The following is a 25,033-nucleotide window of genomic DNA, read 5'->3' as shown; positions in this document are numbered from 1 at the left end:
GGCTCTGCCTTCCAGAGCCACATAGAATAAACCTAAACCCTCCTTTATTCTTTCTCTGATAAATGAACAAGTGAACTAGAATTTCAGAAAATGAGCTGGGCCAAAGGGCAGTAAGGGATATGTCTTGGAGGATAGTGGGGTTGGGGGCAGGTTAAAGCCCCCGGTTCCCTGGCTGTGGGCCTGGCTTCCCTGGGGAAGGAGCCACCATCTTAAATACCAGCTCAGCCTCTCAAGTGCTGACCACAGCTTCCCCCTTCTGTCTGGTTCTCAGCTATGCCGTGACCGTCCAGGAATCATACGCACACCCCTTCGACCAGATCTACTACACGAGATGCACAGACATCCTCAACTGGTTCAAGTGCACCAGGCACCGGTGAGTACCTCTCGCGGGCGATGGGGCAGGGAGAATGTGCTGAGCCCTCAGGGCTAACCTTGATGCCAGTTAGTAATGGAGATCTGAGATGCTCTGCTGAGGGCTTCCTTCTGGCCAGAGAAGCTCATGGGCAGGGTGGGCCAGAAGTGCTAGGGAATGACTGCCCTTGGGGGTGTCCCTCAGCCAACGAGACATGGGGAGTTGGTGGGTAAATCCCCCAGCTCCCTCACCCTGAGGGTAGAGGGGAGAACTCTGAGGAACATTCTACACATATCCCAGAACACTGTGAATTGGCTGCCTTTTCTTCCCTGTCTCTTCCCCCCTCTCCTCCCAGTGCTTCCTTAGATTGTCTCCCCAGTAAATAGCTTGTCCTGGAATCTTTGCCTCAGGGTCAGCTGGGGGAACTGCAACCTCAGACAGATCCCTCAGAGTAGGGGCAGCCCATGCCAGGGCAGCTGGCTAGGGGAACTGAGCGCAGGAGAGAGTTGGGTGCCCTCTTGGCCCTTTGTCCAGCCTGCCCATGGGAAGTGCTCAATCTGAATGATAGCCCGTGGGTCTCCTGCTTCCTTGTCTGCAGCCCTCCTGCAGATCTTGCCATTCTCTCATGTCGCTGGGGCAGAGAGGAGAGGAAGGAAGAGAGAACACATGTTATTGGATAATCCTGGGCAAGTTGCTTCATTTGGGGATTCCCAGTGTGCTCATCAAACATATAGTGATCTCACCCTACTTACTCTCATAGGGTCCAGTAAGGTCAGGGATGCTTTGAAAAGTGCAGGGGAAGATGGGGAAAAGCGAGCTATTAGATCCGGGCAAGGTGGCACTATTATTTGGGGGGTGGGAAGCAGCAAATGAAGGGTCCGTGAGCATATGATGGGGAGGCCAGCCACCTGTTAGGTCTCTTGCCTAGTTGCCAAACACTCGTGTTGGTTCCAGATTTCTTTGGCTTCCTCCTCGTGGGCCTTGTCCCTCTTTGTGGTTTATGCCCGAATCACGGTGGGTAGCAAGGTGAATGGGGAAACTTGCTTTATGCTGAAGCACCAAAGGCCTGGTTTTCTTTGGGGTTTTGTTTGTAACGTTTCTGTGAGCGTACACATAATAGCTGCTTTAACATCCTTATTTGCTGATTCCAACATTTGGCCCACTTCACGGTGGTCTTCATTCATTGTCTTTTCCTTTATGTAGGCGGTATTTTCCAGTTGTTCCTTGTGTCTGGTAATTTTGGATTGTATTCTGGGCACTGTTAATGGCAGAGATTTTAGAGAATGAAATCTGTTATGTCCCTCCCAGGAGTATGGATTTGTTGTTGTTGTTTGTTTCGCCAGCCAGTTAATCTGGCTGCATTCGATTTCCAGACGATAAAAGTTTCACAGGTTTTGTCTTAGTGGGACTGCGTGGGACCTGCACTCCACACACACCTTTCTGGGGCCAGGAGTTTGGGCAGAGATTTTACAACAAATATGGCACTTCCTCTTTGTGGCTCTCTCTTTTCTGTGGTTTTTGCTTTTCACTCTCAAGTTCCTGGATCAACCCTGGGGTTGTCTTGTGGTGCTTCAAGTCAGTAAGGCTCTGTGTTTTCTATCTGAATTGTAGCCACCTGGAGTATGGTTGACTCGGGCCTGCCCTTGGGCTAACTTTGGCCCGTGTCATTTCCTCCTTTCCAGTGTCTCTTTCCCTCTAGTACCCACCTTTGTTCTCTCTCTGGTGTCTTATGGTAGTTCCTCCCCAACCCTCCCCCAGACTGTACAGTTTGTTTGTAGGAACTTTGGTCCAATAGGAGCTACTTGGCCATGGCTACATCCCCTTCCCATAGCCGTTGACTGTGAAGTGAAGAGGTGGGACCAAATGCCCCCTTCCAGCTTCCTCAGCTGTGCCAAGTGGGCTGCCTGTGGCCCCAGTCAAAGGTGGAGGCAGAAATCGAGGTCCTGTTCCCTCCATGAGCTCGTCAGGCCCTGTGCCAGAGCCAAGTTTGCTCTGAGGTGTGGCTTTGCTGGGTACTCGGAGGCCGGGGCTGCCATCCATCAGTGCTGGGGGGGACGGTGAGTGAGTGGCTGCTTATTAAAATAGGCTGCATTCCTGGAACATGAATTATTTTGCTCAATTATTGAGTTGCCTTGCAGCTTTCCTGCTAACCTGGGGTGTGCGTGCTGATAGACACACCATCAGTCTGCTTCAGCATGGAATGCTTTGTTTAAATGCAGCACCCCTTTCCTCACAGCCTGGCCCCTGGCCCCTTCCCTCTGCTGCTCCCCACCCCAACAATGAGAGCGAGCAAGCGTGAGAAAACTAGAAGCAGCAGGAGACATCTCTCTCCTGGGAGGCTGGCATGGTGCTGAGACCAGCTCTCCATTGGAAGGGCTGGGGGATACGCCTGTGTGGTGGGACGACTGGGTTGGGTGAACTCTAAGCCAACCCTCTTCTTTTATCTGAGAGGCCCACGCCACCCCAACCCCCTCAATTGCCGGGAGCTGCTTTTCTGTGCTGGGGAGGTAGCTTCAGTTTGAGGCCGGCTTACTTTTCATTATGGGCTTTTGACAAAGTAGAATGACCTTAGTTTACGACATTCCCAAATATCACAGATTTCCCCAGGGCCCTGCACTGTCATTTGTCATAAAGCGTGTGCTTTAAGGACTGGGAGGGGTAGCCCAGCCAGTGCTATGGGGCTCCCTTCCCAAGTTGGCCTGACCCTCCATTGGAAAGCAGGCTGTATGCGTCTCTCATATCTGTCCTCTGCTGCTCTGCCCCCTGGAGGGGGGCCCAAAGGGCAGTCTCCCCTGGGATGTGGATGGGGAGGTGAAGGAACTCTGGCTTCAAGGCCCAATGACTTAGGTTGAATCCTCATCACACATCATGACCCTGGGAAGTTACTCCCGCTCTCTGTCCCTTAATGGCCACATCAGTCTCTTCCATTTTGACCCTAGGTGTGAGGAAGGGGCTTTGCCTATCAATACCCCATTTTTACTTCCTCCTAAGGACTCGGTCCTTCCATCAGCCATTTACCTGGTCTTTCTCCCTCACCATGGCCATCCTGTATAACCAGCTGGCCACCCTGTGGGGACTGGCAGGACTGGCACAGGGCCCTAGTTTAAGCCTAGTGGCTTTGAAATGAGAGTGACTTGGGTTTGAATTTTGACTCTGAAATGGATTCATTGTGTGACCTTGAGTGAGTCATTAACTTCTCTCAATATCAGTTTTCTCTTCCATAAAACCAAAGGAGGGGTGCATAAAATAAGAATAAAAACTCTAACAAGGAAATAAAAGAAAGGTGACATAGTCATACCACGTGCCTCAGATAGAGAATGCAATGAGGTTTTGCCTATAAATCTCTCCGGCACAGGAGGAAGTATCAAGGCCTCTGTCAGCAGAAGGGCCACACCCCACAGTTCTGACTCCCAAGGCAGAGCTGCTTGGGCCTTAGCTTCTCCCTGCTGCAGAACCAGGGCCCGGGTCTGAGCCTTCCTGATGTTGGCATGCAAAGCTCTTGCCCGGGACACGTTATTTTTGGCGTGAGGGAGGTTAATCCACTCTCTGGGACTGAGTCAGACTCAGAGGGCCCTTTGCTGACTCTTCTTCCGTTCTCCAGGTGAGAGGAATCTGTTCCCTGGAGCCCGCGAGCTGCCTCCTCGTTTGGGCAGTGCCCCTGGCAGAGACGCTCTCAGGGCCCCAGTCCAGTCCGGGTCCCTGTCCCAGGAGCTCCCTAGGGTCTGGAGGCCTTCAGGAGAAGCCCCTGGTTACCTTGCACTATCACCCCAGAAGCGATCTTCCAAAACCCTTCTTCATATCCTGCTGAAGAGACTAGGGGGAAGTCAGCAGGTGCAGCGAGTGGCGTGTGAGTCGTATGTTGTGCGTCACAGTGGCCCAGATGCAGCCATCGATTTTTCTTTATTGTGTTCCTTCATATTCAAAGCCGCCATGCATTGTAAAGTAATTATTGAATGGTATCCTCAAGGTAGCTTAACACAAATATCATTCTAATGCGAGGGATTGATTTTCAATACTTTCAAGTGGCTTTCTCCCTTGTGCCTCAGGATCAGCTATAAGACGGCGTATCGGCGCGGCCTCCGGACCATGTACCGACGGAGGTCCCAGTGCTGTCCCGGCTACTATGAGAACGGAGACTTCTGCATACGTACGTGGGAGCCATCTCCCTGGGGATGGAGGGGGAGGGGAGGGAACCCAGAGGAAGGGAGGTAGGGCTGTCAGCCAGATCCTGGGGAGCTGGCCTCGGCTGACCTGGGGGCTCCAGAAGTCCCTGTCTGCTACCAGCTCTGAGGGGATCAATGGGTCTGGTACAAACATGTGAATGCAGATTTGGCCCTCCAGTCGATCTCCTAAGAGGATTGGATGGACTCCAGTCAGTTCTAGGCTTTCCTGGGGTCAGGAGAGAAGTGGACACTTTTGAAGCGTGGGGAAGAAGGGCTGAGTGCCTGGTGCAGATCTGAAGGGCCCCAGAAGGCTTTGCTGGATGGAAGTAGACATGGATGGATCAGTGGGTGGAGAGATAGATGGGTGGAGGGAGGGATGGAGGGTGGAAGGGAGGAAGGAAGACAGGCTGGTTCACTGGGTGGCAAGAGTAAGAGAGATCACAAGGGGCTGGTTCTAGGAAGTGGGAGCATTTCCAAAAAGGATCAGGAGACCTAAGGACAAGGTAGGTACGAGGGCTGAGTTTCTGGCACCTGTAGACCCTCTGGGGGGGAGGGAAGCTCTGTGCACTGGGAGATACCCAGGAGTCTGCAGATCTGGGGTCTGGTCCCAGCTTCCCAGGGATGTGCCTTTGGGCAAGTCACTTAACCTCTCAGTGGGGACGATTTAGGGTTAGAGTCTGTTAGAGTCCAGTGGACTCTTTCCCACCACCTCTGACAGGTGCATTGGGGCCAGTATGGAGCTCTCCAGGGGGCAGTGGAGTTTTGCCTCAACTGTGGAGACTGTCAGAGAAACTGGGAGCCCCCCCCATTAATGACAGAGGGGAATCCACCCCCAAAGCTTCTGCCTCTTCATTTGGAGGCAGATTTGGAGAGTGAGTCTCCTTGTTAGCATTCTCCTGGCCCTTTGGTTAGTAGAATGAGCCAGCACCAGAAAGCTGGTATGGGCAGGGTGGGCGTGTTAGTGTTGGGAATGAAATGACGATTTTCCCCTCTTGATCTTACATATCCCCTCTTGCTGGAGAAGCTCGATTCTAATTGCATTACAGGAGTGAATGAAAAATGCTCCCACAGATGGGTTCTGTAGTGATGGCTTTGCAGGAAACATACAAAGATACTCACTCAAAGTCATCCACAAAAGGCTGTGTCTTAGGAACAGGGCAGAGGACTAGGCTGGGACAAGGCATTCGCCAATGGGGCTCCTATGGGGACCTGAGTGGAGAAATGAGATGATGATCGAGGTTTTCCTGCTGCTGCTCTGTCTGCCCAGAGGAAAGCGAGAGCCAGGCGTGGGATGTGACACAGGACTCCTAGAGCTGAGCAGAATGGATGTGAGCGGCCCTTCAGGGGCCACAAGGATGGACTCAGGGAAATGCTAAAGAGAATTCAGTTGTCAGCACGGGGTTCCAGAAATGGAGCAGCACATTCCTTTTCTAATTTCCATTAGCAGTTGTTGGTAAAGCTCTTGGAAAATGAAGAGCTGGACAGAAGCACTAAGTATCCTGATTGCACAGACCCGGTCTTGCTGACTAGGAAGGGCGGCTTATAACCTCCCACTTACTCCTTATGTAATAGCCGGGCACTGCCTGCAGGGCTGGTGGCCTCAGGCCAGCCCACCTCCAGGAAGCCAGCTGGAAAAGCCAATTTTAGGACTGAAGGCTCTTCCTGAAGGGGGACAGGAGTGTCAGCAGTGACATGGGTCACTGTGGCACATGGGGTGCCAGTAGTGATGACCCAGAGGGGCAAGTGTCCCCCAGCTCTGGGTTTGAGTCTTAGCTCTGTCCCTACGAACGTCTTCCTCTTTACGCTCATCGTCCTGGTCATCAGAGCACAGCCCCACGCCAGGCACCATCCTGATCACTTTATGTACATGACTGCATCGGTTCCTCACAATAGCCCTCTGAAGTGGGTACCCTGCTCTCTCCCATTTTACAGATGGAGAAACTGAGTCACAGAGTGATTAAGTGACTTGACCAGGATTATACACCTAGAAAGTGGTAGAACTGGGATTTGAACGTAGGCTGTCTGGCTCTGGAGTCTGCTCTGACCCATTTGGGAGGGCTACTTCTCTCTCTCCATGAGCCTAGGCAAGAGGCCATCTCTTGGTATCTCAGTTTCCATTCATCTAAAATGGGGGTAGTAACAGCTGTATCACCAGGCACAGGGTCGGGACTTAATAAAGGCCAGCTCCCTACTCCATGACTTTGGGTCTTACCACTTCTTCACTCTTGGCTTTTGTTTTAATTTCTCGCACCTCCATGGACCCTCTCCCTGTGAAAATGCGCATGACACGTATAAACGTACGTGCACACACACAGCTCTGTGCACACAGTTTCAGTGGGCTAATGGAGCCCTAAATCCCTTATAGAGTCTTTGGACCCACAGTAAGTCATTTCCACCATATGTTCACATTTATCCATTTAATTTATACTGTTGCTTGTTGGCTTGTTTTCTACGTGAATGCTGGGGACATGGATGCACACAAGAGACGGTTGTTACTCAAGGAGCTTGCAGCCTCGTGGAAAGAGATGGTCTGGTACACAGATACCTGGTCCCAGAGTTACAGGTGCTTCAGTGGGCATCTTGATGAAGTAGGGCCGAATAGAATGGAAAGACCATCTTCTTTAGTCATGCCCTCTTACCCAGTGTTACTGAGGAATCTGGGTGGCTCAGTCAGTTAAGCATCTGCCTTCAGCTCAGGTCATGATCCCAGGGTCCTGGGATTGAGCCTTGCACTGGGGTCCCTGCTCAATGGGGCGTCTGCTTCTCCCTCTCCCCCTACTTGTGTCCTCTCTCAAATGAATAAATAAATAAACAGAATCTTAAAAAATGAGGAATCAGCTCTAGACAGAAGACTGAAGGGGGAACCCTCGCAGGGTGTTTAACCCTGTATTTATTAGACGCCCACGGGGGCCCACACATAGCGCTATGCCTTGGGATAGAGGAGAAGTGTTAGACATAGCTCCTGCCTTCGTGGAACTTCCAGTCTTGTTGGGATGGCCAGGCCACTCGCAGAAGAACCATGGATGACAGCCGGAGGAGAGTGTGTGAAAGAACACAGATGGGACATGCCAGGCCCGGGAGAGCACTGTGACCTGCTCTCCCCTCAGGAGGCTTCGGGGGAATTTGGGCTGGATGGAATGGTGTCTTTGGACATGGAGGGGACAGGGAACCCCATCAGCAAAGATGGGGAGGTGGCTGGCCTGGCTGCGGGAGGCAGATCTGGGCTGGGAGGCTGGCCGGGTGAGGCACTTACTAATTTCCCTCCGGGCCACCGTTTTAAGCAGCGCAGCCTGGCTGGCTCAGTCCACAGGAGTGTGCTGGCTCACCCCACTGGAGGCTAGAAGTCCAAATCAGGGTGTCGGCGTGGTTGGTTCCTTCTGCTCTAGGCCCCTCCCCTCGCTTCTGGTAGCTCCGTGGCTCGTGGCGCCGGAACTCCATTCTTTACACGGCCTTCTCCCCGAATGTGTGTCTGTCTCCAGGTTTCCCCTTTATGGAGGGACACCTGTCAGACTGGATTAAAGCCCACCCTAACAACCTCATTTGAACGTGATTACCTCTGTAAGACCCAGCTCCAAATAAGGTCACATTCTGAAGAATAGGGGGTTAGGACTTGAACATAGGAGGACATAGTTGAGCCCATGAATAGGTGAGGGTCGGTCATTGCTGGCGTTCTCTTGTTCCTGCTTATTGTAATGGGAGGAAAGGAAGGGAACCAGCCAGGCTTTATCAGTTGCCCAGGAGTGAATGGAGACCCTAGCGTCAGGGAGCTTGCGTGAGGGATGGTGCCCCAGGTGCTGGGTGCCAAATGAGAAGCTTGCAAACCCAGAAGCATCCAGGAGTCGATGCCCTGCAGCCCCTCCCCCTCCACTTCTTTTCCACCCCTTGGGTGAAGAACCTGGTGAGAACCCATCTGATGCCAAGAGTCCTCAGGACTGTGCACGGGGATATCTGGGCAGGGCGGGGTGGGGAGAGGGGACATCATCCTCCCTCCAAAACCACCTTCCTGGAGCCCATTTCTTGGCAGAGACTAGAGGGACACTGTCTCGGAGTAAAAACCTTGGCTGGCTCTGCCATCAACTCACTGTGCAATCTTGGGAAAGTCCCTTTGCCTCTCTGGACCCACTGTGGCATAGGACAGATAATCCCCGTGCACGGAAGGAGAAAGATAAAACAATGAGTGAGTGTGTCCTGCATAGACCTTGATTCAGATGCAAACTCTTTGTACCATTTCCCCTGCCCCAGAACTGCCATCCTTATCCCAGAGCCCTTGGCAACCCTTCTAGAACCTTCTGGGCCAGAACTGCCCACCTGCTCCATTAGCTACAGATACAGCTGAATCCTAGCTCCTCTTCATCACCCAGGCACCCAATATTTCCTGCGGGTCACCAGGCACAAGCACAGTTCTTTCTTTCTCCTTTCTTGAGAGAGAAGGCAGTGGTCATTTTTGCCTCACAGGTGGAGCTGATTTTATCACTTAGGGAGTGGGGTTAGAGCTATTTCGAGAAAATGCTCTTTGATTCTTAGGTGGTATCTGACTAGACAGGCTTGGTTATGACACTGTAACGATCAACACCCAAATCCCCGTGGCTTAAAATGATAGATAAAATGATAGATGATTTTATTCCTTGTTCATTTGACGTGCCGTCCTCTGCCAGGACCCAGGCTGTTGGAGCAGGGACTCTGCAGTGTTGTTGGCTGCTGAGCAGAGAGAAGAGGGCTTTGCTCAATGCCACACAGATGCCTCGGTAATCACAATTCACAATTCACTCAAGTGTATTATCAGCACCTGATTATCTCATATAAAAATCACCTGGAAGACGTGTTCTAACTTCTAACAGACTGAGGAGCCCCAGCGTCGGTCTCAGACTCAGAAGACTTGGGGAGGGGACTGGAGAATGTGCGTTTTTTTGTTTTTTTTTTTTAAGATTTTATTTATTTATCAGAGAGAGAGAGAGAGACAGAGAGGGCATATATGCAGAGGGAGAGGGAGAAGCAGACTCCCCGCCAAGCAGGGAGCCCGATATGGGGCTCGATCCCAGGACACTGGGATCATGACCTGGGCCGAAGGCAGATGCTTAACAACTGAGCCACCCAGGTGCCCCAGAATGTGCGTTTTTTAAAAAAGGTTTCATTTATTTATTTGAGAGAGAGAGATGGAGCACAAGCAGGGGGAAGCGGCAGAGGGAGAGAGAGAAGCAGTCTCCCCACTGAGCAGAGAGCCTGACATCGATCCCGATCCCGGGCCCCCAGGATCAGGACCTGAGCCGAAGGCAGATGCTTAACCGACTGAGCTGCCCAGGTGTCCTGGAAAATGTGCATTTCTAACTAGTTCCCAGACGAGGCTTATGCTGCTGCGTTGGGAACCGCGCTTTGAAAACCACTGGTCTACCTACCTGCTGCTGGAGACGGTTACACAGCATGACACCTAACAGGCACCCTGTTGGTATTCAGCCAGCAAGGAGGGGGAATCAATCTGTGCAATCCCCCATCTCCTTTTTCCTTTTGGCGGGGGAGGTAATGCCCCCAGATTTCCTGGAGGGGTTGTCTAGCCCTTTCAGTGACTGCTTGGAAAGCTAGAGCCCTGCGTGTGGTTTTCATCCAAATCCAGACCTGGAGAGATGAGCCAGCAGCTTCAGGTACGTGGCGGCTGGCCCCCTGCCTCACTGTAGCCTGGGGGTGAGGGAGGAGTTGCTCAGTTTCTGGGGAGGAGGACTGCGCAGGCCCAGTGGGGTCCATATGATTGGCCAGGGATGGCTAAGGGGGAGCCTGAGCGGTGCCTCGGATTGAACTCCAGCAAAGTCCTCACACTGTGTTTTGGGGGCTTAAGGTACCCTTGTCTTATTATAGCGGTTGTTTTATACAGTGGATGGTTATTTAAATGTAAATTTAGCTCTTGCTTACTGACTTCCTTGCTCCTCACCTCTTGTGTCTCCTGAAGGGCCATGTTCAGTATTTCCTGGTGGGGGGGGGCGGGGTCCACGAGCAATCCCCTCTCTTAGCTTCGCTCGTCTGAAATGCCGTACTTTATTTTTGTTGTTGTTTAGATTTTATCTCATAATCCTAAATTTAACTCTGCAATCCAGCTAGACTTGGAGGTGAAAAGGCTTTCATTAGACCCTCCCTCTTGAATGGTGCTTCAGCTGCCTGTGGAATTGTAGGTTTTCAGTGATTTTCCCTCAGGGCGTGAGGATGTTTTTCTGTTGTGTTCTGGAATTTGTCATCCCGTGTGTGCTGCCGTCTTCCTAGCATGGGTCTGGGTGTGGAATCGTCGTCGTTCACACTGTTTGCTCCTCAGAAGTGTACATCTCGTACAAGCAAAGGATTCATGTGCTTCATCAGTTCTGGAAAATTCTCAGCCATGTCTCTTCTAATATCTCCTGTCCTTCTATTAAAGTCCAACATATTGGAGACTCGTATCACTCCTTCTCTCTCCTAAGCTCTTATGTTTCATCTCTGTAGGTCTCCATGCTATATCTTGGAGGTTTCCCTCAGATCCATTTTTTCAAATCCTTTTGCTCTGCTAATTAACCTGACTGTTGAGGTTTTAATTTCAACAACGGCGTGTTTCATTCCTAGGAGGTTTGTTAGTCCTTCTTCAGATCTGTGGGTTCGCTGCTTTATTTTTTCTCCGTAGTGTCTGTTCTTTCATTATGAATTCTACTCTTTCAGTGATTGCTTTAGTTATTTCAAACATATTTCTTTTATAGTCTCAGATGGTTTTAGCTTGAGCTATTCATTCTGTACGTCAAGATAATTCTGTGTGGAGTCCATGAGTTTGACTCAAGTTCCTAGAGTATCAGTATTGGGGGTGGACACTGCTGATTCTCCTCTGTGGTGGATTTCCACCCCCCATATCGGCTATAATTTCTTTTTCCCTTTTTCTTTATCACTGTGAACTCTTGAGCTTTTTTCCCTCCTCCCCCACCCCTGGAGGGGTGCATGTGCCCCGCACATCAGTTCTGCATTTTCTTATTAGGCACACTAGTGGTTTTCAGTGGCTCACGACCCATTTTTGCATCTCTAACTTGGTTTTGGGATTCCGCATTGAGACTGGAACTGTGGCGAAGGCTTAGAGTTTTTTGTGTTTTTGTTTTTTTGGGTTGTTTTTGCCTTTTCCTTTAAAAAAATTGATGTGATATTCACATAACGCGGTAGTAATGGTTTTGAAGTATACGCTTCGTGGGGTTTAGTGCATTGACAGTGTTGTGCTCCTGTCACCTTTGTCTAGTCCTGAAAGGTTTTCATCATGCCTGCAGGAGACCCTGGACCCATGAAACGTTGACTCCCCGTTCCCCCGTCCTGGTTTTTTGTTTCTTGTGGAAGACTTTTTACTCGTGCAGAATCCCGTATTTTTCCACTTGGCTGGCGGGTGCATTTTCAAGTTTCCCCTGCACAGAGCTGGCAGGTCCCAAGGCCACATCTGCCCCCGTGTGTGGATTAAACCCCAGGCTCCCAGCCGAGCTGGGGGCAGCGCTAGCTAGGTCCCCCGTTCCCTGGGCTACCTTCAGCATTTGCCCTTTTATACCTGCTACAACCCCGCCCCACCCTGCTGCCTACCCCGGCCACTTTCTCATACACTTGGGCACTTACCTTTCTCTCATTTGAGCACGGTTAGATATCTCTATTTTTATTTATTTTTTAAAGATTTTTATTTATTTATTTGACAGACAGAGATCACACGTAGGCAGAGAGGCATTGGGGCGGGGGGGCGGGCAGGTTCCCCGCTGAGTAGAGAGCCTGATGCGGGGCTCAATCCCAGGACCCTGGGATCATGACCTGAGCTGAAGGCAGAGGCTTTAACCCACTGAGCCACGCAGGCGCCCCCTCTATTTTTATTTTTTTATTGTACTTTGGGAGCATTTTTGTAGCAGAAGAGGCTACTTTGGCCTTTCTCCATGTCACTGGAATTCCATGCCCCTGTTTTATAGTGAGCAGTGGAATGGAGGGGCTTCATGATCAGACCCAGTGACATTTAGTTCAGTGCTTCCCCAGACTGACTGCTGACTTCCAACAACACTAATAAAACAGTGTCCCGTCTGGAAGCTGACCCACCACTTTTCCATACAGTCTGTTACTTGCTTCTCACGGACTGGTGGAAGGTCATAAGGGCCTGGCACAGCAGGGGTAACGGACGCCAGGGGAACCTAAGTCCCTTTTCCGATGGAGTGCAGCCTAGGAACTGAGATCTGTGTGACCTCCATTCCAACCCTTCCCCTCCTGTGGAGGGTCTCCTGCTGGCAGGTCTTCTCTTGGGCGGGAGGGACCTGTGGCCAGAAGAGGGAAGTGGGGGGGTCAGAGAAGAGGGTGGGTGAAGAGGTTTGTTTGGAGAGGAAGGGACAGAAGCCAAACTGGTTTGATTTCAAATGTTTGCTAAGGTAGCACACCAGGATCAAAGTAGGGAGTTGGGGATTGCTGTGTGTGTGTCTGTGTGTGTGTGTGTGTGTGTGTGTGTACACACGTAGAGCTGTAGGTCTTGCCTGAAAGTCTGGCCTTTCCTCCTATAAAATAATTCCCTGCTGACCCCCTAAGAGGCTCCCCCAGGATTGCTGCCAGCTGCCAGCGCCAGAAACCGTGCTGACGCTGCTCCCCCGAATCACCAGCACCTGGTGCTGAGCCTTGCTGCCTGGACCAACATTCATCCTTCCATCTGTCCATACATCCCTCCATCCATCCACGTTTATTAGCTCTCTAGGCCTTGAAGGCAGGCTGAGTCCTGGGGATAGAGAGATGGATAAGAAGTGTATGGTCTAGTGGGAAATAGGTACATTTAAAAAATTCCAACATGGGGCGCCTGGGTGGCTCAGTGGGTTAAGCCACTGCCTTTGGCTCAGGTCATGATCTCAGGGTCCTGGAATCGAGTCCCACCTCGGGCTTTCTGCTCAGCAGGGAGCCTACTTCCCTCTCTTTCTCTGCCTGCTCTCTACCTACTTGTGATCTCTCTCTGTCAAATAAATAAATACAATCTTTAAAAAAAAAAAATTCCAACATAGCATGATATGCATCTTAAATAAGCATTTAAATATGTAGTCAAGGGTGTCACCAGGCGGGTGGAGGTGGCTGGGGAGGGGGAGGGAGGCATCGCTGTTCAGCTGCCCCAACATGTCCTCACCAAGTGGCCAAAGTCGGTGCAGCCACCTCGATCTCATCCCCAGTCTCACGGGCTTAGAACATTGGTTTAGGACGCCCAAAGTGGCTGAGCTCCACCTGATGATTCACAGTGACCAAACTCATAAGGTACTGATGCTTAACCCTGCAGCAGATGACGTCATTTACAGTGAGCACACCGAACGTGGGCTCTTGTCCACCTATTAGCGCTTTTCGGCCCTCATGAAGGTTCTTGAACAAGTAAACTTATGGTAACAGCACCAAGGCTCAGCAGCTTCTCTGGATACCTGTCCTGTTAGTACCTAGTTTAGGTTCCTCTGATTTTGTTCTAGAGTACCACTTGTCTGAGAGCCATGTGGCCCCCTCTGTCAGTCTGTCCTACTGGTTGTGATGCTGCCTCGCCTGTCCATCTATCCCACTCCAAAGTGAGCTCGTGAAGCTGAGGGACCATGTCTCCTATGTGGGTTGTTGCCAGGCCCAGACATAGTGCCTGGAGCTCAGTGCTGAATAATTACTGAATGGGTGAGAAAGAAATTGCATGAATAAAATAGACTCAGACCCCCAGCACTGAGAGACCTCTCTGAGAGAAGCATAATAACTGTCTGGGGAATTATGGGGTGGTGGGGGTGGGGCATGGGTGAGGGAGGGGGATCAAAAAAGACTTTAAGATTTTATTTATTAGAGAGAAAGCATGAGTACGAATTGGGGGGGAGGGGCAGAGGGAGAGGGAGAAGCAGGCTCCCCATCAAGCAGGGAGCCTGACGTGGGGCGTGATCCCGGGCCCCCATGATTGGGACCTGATCCGAAGGCAGACGATTAACCATCTGAGCCACCCAGGCACCGGGTATGCCCCCAAAAAAGAATCCTTGAAGGAGGTTGGTTTTGAGCAGAGTGTCAATGCTGAGTAGGAACTTAACAGGAGGGCAGGAGATGGGCATTGATTAAGACAGACCCTGAGTTTTAAAGCTCATTCTATCCCCTGGGTGACTGTCCCTGAGCATGGTATTTTGCTTCTCTCTGCCTCAGTTTTGTCATCTGTAAGATAAGACAGGGCTGTATTAAGGACCTGCCCCTTTGGGCTTGAGTGGATGAAGTGAGTTACCACGAAGAAAGCATTCTGGATGGAAACTGGCATGCAGTGAGGGCTCAGTAAATGGTAGCTACTGCTGTTTGTGTCCTGTGTGCAAGGAGGGCACTCTGTGGCCAAGGGGCCAGCATGAGCGCAGGTGGGAGAGAGCAGCTGGGATCAGGGCAGCGTCAGCAGGCCTCTGTGGCCAGAGCATGGGAAGCATGGGAGTGGTGCTTGGAAGGGCCGGGTACGGACGGATCTGGACCCTCAGCACGGCACGGACAATCTCATTGAAGGGGGAAAGCAGCCAATGATATGCTGAGGGGGGTCAGGGAGCCATTGCTCTGGGGCAGCAGCATGGAGGGATGGCCGAAGGGGTGAAAGACCCATCCTGAGGTCCCTGGGGACAGGGTGAGCCGTGGATGGGGTCTGGCTGGCTGCATTTTGCTGGCCTAGCTCCAGAGGTCCCCCACCTGCAGCGAGGGCCAGCAGGGTCCTCTATGCTGACGCATCGGTGGAAGGATCAAGGCACTGCTACTTAATTACCCGCGGCAGCTGTAATGGAAACTCAGCTATCCGGACCGGGCAGCCTCTGAGGGGAAGCCTTGATTAGTGGCAGAGCCGCTGGACGTTTATGTAAAGTCCTCTTCCTGGGTGTCCAGGGCCCCACTTTCTGTCTTCTGAATTCCCTCAGTATCTATGGGATGCCAGCTCTGATTTCTGGTCCTTGTTGGGGTCAGCTGCTTCTCTGATGTTCTCACGGTGGCCGGCCCCAGCTGACTTCCATCCATCTCCTTCTTCCCTCCCTCCCTGCCTCCACCATGCTGGCCTCCTTGCTGTCCTGCGTGTGCCTCATCGCAGCGCCCAAGAAACCCTGAGCACTGTCCCCTCTGCAGGAGTGCTTTTCCCCCAGATAGCCCCGTGGCTTTCTCCCTTCTTTCACTCCGTCCTCTTCTCAAAAGTCATATTATCAGAGTCTTTCCTGACCACCCTCTCTGAAATAGCAGTCCCGCCAACCATCTTTCTGTACCCCCCATCCTGTTTTGTTAATTAGTGCTATTGCTGCCTGACACAGAGATGTAGACCGTGTATATTTTTTGTCTCCCCAGTTAGATAATGTGCTCAGTAGGGACAAAGGACTTTGATTTGTTCCTAGTTGAAATCTCTACTCTTATAGCAGTACCTGGCATATAGTAGGTGTTCAATAAATGAAGAATGAATGAATGAACACATGAACTCTAAGCTCCCATGGGCAGGAGCTCCCTTTCGTAAACACACCACATGTTATGTGGGCTACGATGGCTCACAGTGTACCATGCAGAGTAGGGGCTCAGAAAATAGCGATCAGGTACCACCAGTCCATTCTCCTGCCCCTCCCAGAGTTCTGATCCTTCCTTCCTATGCCCCCCACTGCAGCTTACTCCTGCATGCTGCGATTCCTCATTCTGTATCTTGCTTCCCTGAGGTCTCATTGTGGTCTCTGATCCTTTCTGCCCCAGCCAGGCTCCTGAATTCTGCATGCTGTCTCCCTCAGGGACTTCGTACCAGCTGCCCCTGTGGAACAGGTTCCCTGTGGAACCCCTTGGTCCTGCTTTCTGTAGAAGCTCTTGGAGACTCAGTGCAGAGCTGCTTGGTCTCTGGGGGGGGGCCCCCCCCCCACCCCACACCTACCTCTCCCCTCCCAGTCCTGATCTCAGCCCTGTTCACCCCCCACCTGCCCTTACTTATTCTCTCTCTCCCTGGACAGCCTGAGAGCCATGGCTGTGGGACCCCTGTGTCCCTAGCACCCAGCACAGGGCCCAGCAGGGACACATGCTTTCCGTAGTGCCTTGTTCACTAGAAGAACGCCATGTGGGTTGGCTTTTCCTGAGGACCCTGGAAGGATACCCCAAAGAGTAGTCTCTGGATGGGATGGGAACCTGAGATCCCAGAGTAGAGGGTGGCCTGCCCAGATAGGGTCCTTGTCCCCATTTTCCCCCTCCCCCTTGGGTCCACAGAGTCCCTAAGTTCTGATGTCTGCACCCAGTGTCACCCATGTGTGCAAAGAGCCTGGGGACCCTGCTCTGAGGCTCTGCAGGGACTTAGCCCACTGTCTCAGATCCTAGGAGGCTAACTCTGGGTTGGAAGTGAGCTTCCAAGACATGAGGAAGCAAAATTCCCAGGCAATGCTTCCTGGTTTGTGAAGCTCCTCCTTCCGTCCTTGTCTTTGTAACACAGAGGTTTCAAAAAGTGGCCCTTAATGGGATTTTGTGGATGACAGACAGGCCAGGCCCCAAGTCTCCCCTACTGTTTGCTCTTTGATTAAGGGAAGCTGAGTGGCTTCAGTGAAGGTGAAAATGACACATCAGAGTCTCCCTCGGCTCCCAGTGTCCACTCAGTACTCTTGCCTTTGAAGAGCCTTGATCAGCTGCCGATCAAGTGGATGGGGTGGGGACCAGCTGGGCATGGGGACCAGCTCATACCATGCTTACTGGGCATTGATCAAGACTCACGGAAGGCACAAGAGCCCAAGCCCCTCGCCTTGTTGTAGGCACCCATCCCACTGCCCCTGCCTTGTCCATACCTGGGGATAAGAATGAAAATATTTAAAGACATGCTTGGCACTCCTATCAATAGGTTAGAATGGAATTAGGGCTATAGAGGCCTGTTGGGGTGCTGGGGGTTAACAGTATAGGTGCCTGATTATGGGTAGGTGGGAAGCTGGGGAAGGGGCAGGGGTGGCAGCACCAACTAGAGCAGAAGTATTTAGCTGTTTTAATATTTACTGCCCTTCTCCCCAGTCTAAGTCCTGGCCTGAACCTGAAGACGTGATAGGTCTGGACCACCAATCATATATGGATGCTTGAGCATCTGGCTGTGTGCGCACGTGTGGAGGCTACTCCCAGCCCACGAAAGTGGTGTCCCGGGATGCCGGGCTGGGACTCTTGATCTTGGGGTCGTAAGTTTGAGCCCCACATTGGGTATAGAGATGACTTAAAAATCTTTTAAAAAAAGAAAAATGGAGTATCTGTGTGGCATGTCGTGCCAGACAATGTAAAGGTCAAGAACACAGATCCTAGAAGGGGAGTGGATTACTTAGCGTCTCTGTGCCTCAGTTTACTCAATTGTAACGTGGTGTAGCAATGGTACCTTTCTTCACAGGGTTGCCGTGAGCATTAAATAAGTGAATACATGGTAGGAGGTGTGACACAGTGTTGGCTTTGACTCTTACATACGCACTGGTGTATTTGTGAGTACTGGGTTTTGTCATGTATGACGAGCTCCCCCCCATGCATCAGCTGTGCACATGTGTGTTCTCAGCATACAGACTTGCTGTATGTGTATGCAGCAAGTCTGCCAACAAAAAGGGCCCTGTAGCCCGCTTGCCAGGCACAGAGCCGCAAGCTCCTATGTTTAGGGAGTGTGTGTGTTCACATCTCCCCAAGTCCTTCTGAGAGTCACCTTCCCCATCCTGTTTTCCCATTTCGCTTTCTCCTTTCCAAGCAGCAAGTGGTACTGAATTGTCACCAAGGGAGCCAGAATCGTGTCTTTGCTCTGGATGGGGGAGAGCGGGGAGCAAATGACGCCATCAGTCTCCTTCCGGGATGGAGCAGACCTGGAGCCAAGGGCAAAAGTCAGGGAGGCCTTCTGCCACCCTCTGTGGGGCAAGGAACTGCCCCTCTGGCCCCTTTTACCCTTGGCTGAGCGAAGGCAAGGAGAGGGAAAGTCTCAAATCTGGGAGCCAGGGGGACCCCAATTTAAAGGCAGCCCTCATCCCATTGGCCTGGTCAGGTGGAGGGACCAAGGCCTTGGCCTCTGTTTATCCACCAGGTTCCATCACCAAACAAACTGCAGAGGCATGATAGTAAATCAGCCACGAGTGTGATTTAGAGGACTGTTTGTTTGCTCAGCTAAGCTTTTGGCAAGGTAAATGCATAAGCTGCAGAAAATCTCTCTGAAACAGCCGCAGGGCTCAGACGCCCTTCAGCCCACCATAAAGGAGTCTCAAAATTATATGGACTAGATTAGTATCTCTATTACATAAAACCATTTCAATGCCTGCTCTGGGCTTTGGGAATAAAGTCACCGGACAGACCTTTTGTTGCCGTGCCCCACCAGCCCGTGGTATTTGAAGATTTCCCTTTAAAAGTGTGTCAGGTGGAAAGAGCTCCTAATTTACTAAGTGGAGGGGCCTTTGTTAGGGAGAGTGATGCTTTGTTCTGCCTGTCCCTTTTAATCTTGTTTTTGCACAATGGACTTATATAAAGTACTACCCGCTGAGTTGGTTCTGGGGTGGGAAGGAGGCGAGAGGGCTTCCTTTCCCCCTGCCGTCTGCGGCTCTTCTCCGCCTGGTCTTGCTTTTCCCTTTTCTGAGCTCCGGACTCAATCCCGTAGGGCAGGCACAAGCCCTGGGACAGACTCTGTGGCTTCGTGGCTGCTTCAGTCTTTTACCGATTCTCCTTTTTTAATTGCCTCTCTGCATGAAACCCCAGAGGCAAGACCCAGGCTTGGGGCTGCGCTCTCTGCTGGTTGCTGGTGTGAATCGAGATGAGGTCTTCAGCCCCTGAGTCCAATGCCATCTGGTGCCTGATGGGTCGGTTTGGGTTGGAGAGCCTCCCCGGTCCTGGGGCACAAGGCAGCATTTGTCGTTTGGAGAACCCTCCCCGGTGCTGGCTTGGGGCACTGGGCTTTTGCCTCGAGCATGGAGCTACCCCCTTAGGGCTTGAGGTTGCCGCGGTGCTGTCCAATGCGAGCCCCTACCTGGCTTCCAGAGATGGAGTTCTCTTCACCCACTCGGCCATCCTCTTACTGTGCTTCCTTGTGGGGAATTGGTCAGAAGACCTATAGGCTCTGAGCTTCTGCGCAGTGTGAATTCCAGTGATGGAGACGGTGGGGCGGAGGGTTTTTCCATCACCAACATGAGACCTAGGACCGAGGTAGTAGCTTGAAATGGCAACAAGCAATTGGAAGGAGAACCAAACAGGCAACATGAGATCGGAGTCAGGGAGATCTCTGGAAAGTTGCAAGGGTGTGGACATAGATATTGCTGGTCTGATTGTGACAAGTTCCGTGTGGCTGAGACGTTCCCGAAGCTTCCTGAGGGCAGGACCTTTCAGGGCGGATGCAGGCCTTCACAGTTTCTCCTAAAGATCTAACTACCAGGGGGAGTGGGAGAGGAGAAGGAGAGGCTCCCAGTGACCCCAGACCAGGTGGAGAGCCTTGTTTGGCCTCACCGGGCCCATTTGGAACACATCCTCCATAACGACCTCCTTTGGTGGGCATTCGCCTTCACCGAGGGATGAACCGAGAGTTGGTGGGGGGGAGGGCTTACTTTTTTTGGTGTCAGCCTGTCACATAATTCATCTCATTTTATCCTCAAGATGACTTCCTGGGAGCTGTTCCTCTCTTGACATGGAAAGCCCGAGAATGCAAATGTTTTGCACAAGGGCCGACAGCCAGTAAGTGATGGGCTGGTTTCCAGTGACTGGCGTTGAGGAACCTCACATTTAAGAGCGTGGAGCCCCAGTCCTGGCCAGGGCAGGGGTGACCTGTCATTAGTACTTGGGAGCAGAGCCCTCGGCTCAGGCTCTTCCACTCGCTGAGCTGCCCAAGATACTTCATTCCCTCCTCATTCCCCGTGCAGACGACTTCTTGTGTCCAAAAGTGGGAGCATCACGCCTGTCCTGCAAGGGATGGGGCTTTGTCATCGCGAGCCCCGTTAGGGACAGACCCCTAACGAGTCAGGCAGTGGGAATAACCATCTTCTCCTCCCCTACCTCTTCTCTTCCTGCTGCTTGATCATCTTCCTAGCTGATGCTTACATGGCATGGAGTCTATGCCAGGCCTCACTTCTGTATTATTAACTCAATCCCCACAACACCCTGATGAAGCAGCGACTAGTCACATTCTCAGTTTGTGGAGGAGGAAGCAGAGGCACAGAATGGTTGCCTAACTTTCCCAAGGATGCCCAGCAATGAGGTAATATGGCCAGAAGCCAAACCCAGGCATCTGGTGTGGGTCCCATGCTCCTAACCATTCAGCCTAACCATACAGCCAGTGGTCTGCAGGCTAGGCTGCTCCAAGGCCACCTCTGGAAGCTTCTGGTATCTCTGGAGGTTGAGAGCAGGTAGTAGTTAGCTGAGCTGGCTATCCGTCCTGCTTAGTTCCTATGCTCGTTCCTGTTTTCCTCTGTGATGAAGTCTTGTCTAAGGGATTCTGCCATGTATCCTCTCTTTGCCTCAGTTTTCTTATCTGTATAATAGGGTGGTAACAGTACATTCCAGTTAGGCTTATGAGGATTAGGTTTAGTAAGTTCATATGGAATGCTTAGAACCAGGCTTGGCACACAGTAAGTGCTTAATAAGAGCTCTTGTTATCTAGTATGGCAGGATAATGCAGAGAGACCTTCCCTGCTAGGCTGAGGGCCTAAGGCATCCCAGGTTTCGATCTGGGAAGAAGCCCTGCGTGTGTAAGCATAGGGTTGGGAGGTGGGGCATATGGGCCCTTCCCCGGACTTCCTCATGAAAATGGCTGAAATTGTCAGAAAGAAGAGCAAATAAACATGACCTGGCTCCTGGTATGCATCAGCTTAGTACATGCCGAGCCCCAGTCTTGGCCTACTGGCTCCAGGGCACTGCGCAGATTGTCACGAACACGGGAAGTCCATGTCTGCATTCCCGGGGAGCTGGGGTGCTGTGTGCAGGTGGCCCAGAGAGGGGGTCCGAGCATCTGTGTCCGGCAGTGCCCTTTATTTTCCTAGGGGCTCGGTGCATTTCTAAATCACCAGCTAGTCTTACAGGTCTTTGTTGATGTGTCTGTCTCCTCCTGTCTGCTGAAACGAGCCTCCATCAGAGGGTGGACAGTGTGACCTCTGAAGGTCACTGGCAGCCCAGAACTCTGGGGCATGGCTGGGTCTGGGGAAGGCTCACCGTGCGCAGAAAACGGCAAACCGAGTTCCGCGGGCGGCCTCGCACACACTCTCTCTCTCTCACTGAGTCGGCGATGGCAGGGGCCCCCCTTGAGCAGAAGACAAAGCTGGCAGGCCTCACCCACCCGTATTTACCTTGACGGAGCTTTAAAACGCTGCTCTGACATGTGTACAAACCGCACGTGGAGCAACATGGACGCCTTGGCTGGAGGTCTTAATTACCTGCTCAGAACAAGAGGCGCTTCTAAGATCTGGAAGCTGCCTGTGCAAAGTGGTTCATTTCCCGGAGCAGGGTGCAGAGCAAGGGGAGCCATATGGCCCAGCGGTGGAACAGCTGTCCCCTGAGAAGGAACCATTCGGGAGCTTCCACCATCTGGGCGAATTATGAGACTTGTAATTCTCCCGCATATGTCTTGGCAGCCCACCAACCCAGCAGTCAAGCAGGTGGACGATGGAGAGCGATGGACCGTCCCCGTGCTCAGTGTGTGGGCCCACTGCATGGCTAGCCACCCCCAGTAACCCCCAGTCTGCGGCTGCCCCCTTGCTGTGCTGCCCTGGCCAGGGCCTGTCCCTGGGCCTGTACCCGGCTGGCTCCCCTGGGATGTCTACCACTTCCCCTGGACAGCTGGGTCTTCCACTTCCTCCCGGAAATATCCATGTCGTTCCTTTAACTGAGGCCGCCACTCGCCTCTTTGGCAGGGCTGGGAAAATCTAGTTGAAGAGTGTTTAGTGGTGTGGGGCTGTTGTATTTTCTCTGCTCTATGATCTGTGCTAGGTTAAAAAGGGCCAGAGCTGCTTCTCCTGCCCACAGAAGATAACTCAACCTGGGAAGGCTCCCTCTGGGAGAGTTAAAGGTGATGAGAGACTTCTGGTTGGCTGGAACCGTTACCATCCTTCCCCCAAAGTGGCCCTCTCCTGTCCCCAGCTCCCCAGCTGGTTGGAATGATGAATACAGTCTGGTGTGTTCTTGTTCCAAATGATAGCTCTCTTCTTTGGCACGAGCAGCCTATCCAGTGGGGCAGAAGGAGAGCCACATGTGGGGCCCACGGCACGCCAGCCCCGTGACAGGTGCTCCTCCGATCTCCTGGCAAAGGTTGTGGTGGGCTGTGCCATCCCAGTTCACAGAGGAGGAAGCAGAAGTGCCGAGAGGCCAAGTAACTGGCCAGAGGTCCTTGAGCTGGGACTGGGAAGAGAAGACTCCAACTTGGGGTCCATCTGACTCCAAAGCCAGGGCTCTTTCCTAGAGACTGACCCAGACCTTGACAGAGGCAGGTCTAGCAAATTGGTGTTCGTGGAGGGCGTGCATCTTAGGACAAAGGCGTCATGCAGACTGCTCTGTCTTGGGGCTTCTCAGTATCTCTCCCACTGACAAGCCAGGAATTTTCATGTTAGAGTCTCCTGGGTGATTTTCTGGTCTCCAGAAGGTTTCTGCTACAATGTAACCCTTTTCCCTGAGGAGGGGATATATTAACCTCCATGCTCCCCAGGGTGGAGAGAGGTTGGTATGGGCGATAGGGGAGAGGAGACCTTGGTGGAGGATAATAGCACCCTCTCCCCTTTAAAACTCGATCTGAAGCCAGCTCTGTCCCTATCCTGATCCCCACCTGCCTCTTAAGAGGATACCCCAACTTGACATTCCACAGTCAAGACCTCACAGCTGATCTAAGTGGGTTGGCCTTTCACTCACTGCCCTGGTGCCCTGCCAGGCATCCCCTCGGGGAGGGAACATGGCCTGTGGTCCCCTCCTCTTCCCTCATTCTCTGGCCTATGGGGATGGGACATGGGCTTAAGGTCCCGCCATCTCCCCAGCCAGAAGACTGTGCTCTCCAGAGAGGCCCAGGGCAGGCTCTGGCTGCCCTGCTGTTTAACTTGGGGTGCTTTGCGTGCATTATGTCCTTGTCTCCTGTTCTCCTCTCTTGACCCCTCCACCCCCCACTTGGGGAGGTTGCCTGGAAGGCCTGCAAGGCACGGTTTGGGTCTGAATATTTTGGCGTCTCTGTGGAGCTAACGGGCAATTGGAAGGTTGACCATTTCAGTGTCTGTCAGGAGGGGACTTCGGGGAAATCAAAATTGCCTCTCCCCCAAGAGGCTGGGTCAGCGGTGGGTTGGCGGGGGGGGGGGGGCTTACTCATGGATCTCTGATAGCAGAAGGGCTAATCCCAGCCTTTAGGGGCCACCTTTCTGGTTCCCCCTCCCCAGAGACAATGAGGCCTGGTCCCAGGAATGGGCGGGCAGATCCAAGCCCACTGGGCCTGTTGTTCTGATGTTGGTGTGACAATGGCTGTCAATCAGTAAAGCCAAGGAGGCCGGAAGTGAGAACCTTCCTGCTTAGCTCCCCCCGCCCCCGCCACGCATCTCCCTTTTCCTTGTGTGGAGGCCCCTTGAGAGTCCTCCTCTAGTTACATCCACTGAGGAGGGAGGCCCGCAGGTGACAGCTGCGTCCAGTGACCTTTTGAGGCAGCCAGGAGCTGGCACTCGGTCCTGAGATGGCTGCCTCCCTTCCCCTTTGTCTTTGGGTCCAGCTGCACCTTGTTCTCCACACGCAAGGGTGCCTTCGTGCTGGGGGCGTGGGGGGCCCCAGCAAGATGGTTCTCAGGGAGGACTTTCGGGGATTGTGTGCGAGTGAGATTGTGCTCTGGTGGTAGAAGGAGGGGGAGATGCACCAAGGGGACCATGGGCATCGGGAACCCACACCAGGGAGGAGTTTCGTTTTTCTAATCTTCAATGAAATGGGGTAGCTGAGGCTTGAAGCCAAGCTGTGAGACCCACCAGTTCAGAACCCCAGGCTTCATGTCCCCTGGAGCTGGGGACTGTGAATCTGGAGACGGGGTGGATCCTGATTCCCTTCTATTCTGAGATCAGGGAGTTATGTTTTCGGAATTACATGGCACCCTGTAGACCATTGACCCCGGACATGGCTGGCTGCTAATCTGCCTGAGCCTCAGGTCCATCATGCATACTATCAATATGTAAATAGAGCCCCGGGGTTCTGTGTAACATGGAAACCCCGCTGCTATTATGGCCAGAGATGATGGTTCTGGCTCCGTTTGATTACCTTGGCTGACTGAGAACTCATTCTTTCCTCAGCAAGCCCAAGTGGGATTGGACTACTTTCAGTGGGAGAAAGGTATTCATTTGGTCCCATAGCAAGTCTCTTTCTTCCATATAACAACTTTTTAGATGTTTAAGAAACTGTCTCCTCTCTCTTTTACTCCCTTTTTCCCATGTTCTTTTTCTAGGTAAAACATTTTTTGATTGAGCAATTTATTTTCAACTACCTCTAATGGGCCATTCTCTGGGTTCGGTGATGGAGAGACAGGGATTAATAAAACAAAAATGGTCGTTTACTCAGGGAACTCACAACCCAGCAAGGCATCCTTTGCAGACTTCTCCACTCTCCTTTTGAATGTGAGAAGGGCTGCAGGTCTGGCATGATC

General features: G+C 52.2%; 1 protein-coding gene across 1 annotated transcript in view; it reads left to right on the top strand.

Moving 5' to 3' along the window:
- The window catches only part of LOC111153293 (multiple EGF like domains 11), a 223,973-nt gene that overhangs the window by 3,677 nt on the left and 195,263 nt on the right, over positions 1 to 25,033 (top strand). The window contains exons 2-3 of the mRNA XM_022512229.1: positions 272 to 373; positions 4,399 to 4,499. Of these exons, the coding sequence (XP_022367937.1) occupies positions 272 to 373; positions 4,399 to 4,499 (203 nt within the window). The remainder of the gene's footprint in view (positions 1 to 271; positions 374 to 4,398; positions 4,500 to 25,033) is intronic.

The sequence above is a fragment of the Enhydra lutris genome, unplaced genomic scaffold, assembly GCF_002288905.1.
Source record: "Enhydra lutris kenyoni isolate GAN:26980312 unplaced genomic scaffold, ASM228890v2 scaffoldscaffold31, whole genome shotgun sequence".
Taxonomy (NCBI): Eukaryota; Metazoa; Chordata; class Mammalia; order Carnivora; family Mustelidae; genus Enhydra; species Enhydra lutris.
This window is presented reverse-complemented; position numbering and strand designations above follow the sequence as displayed.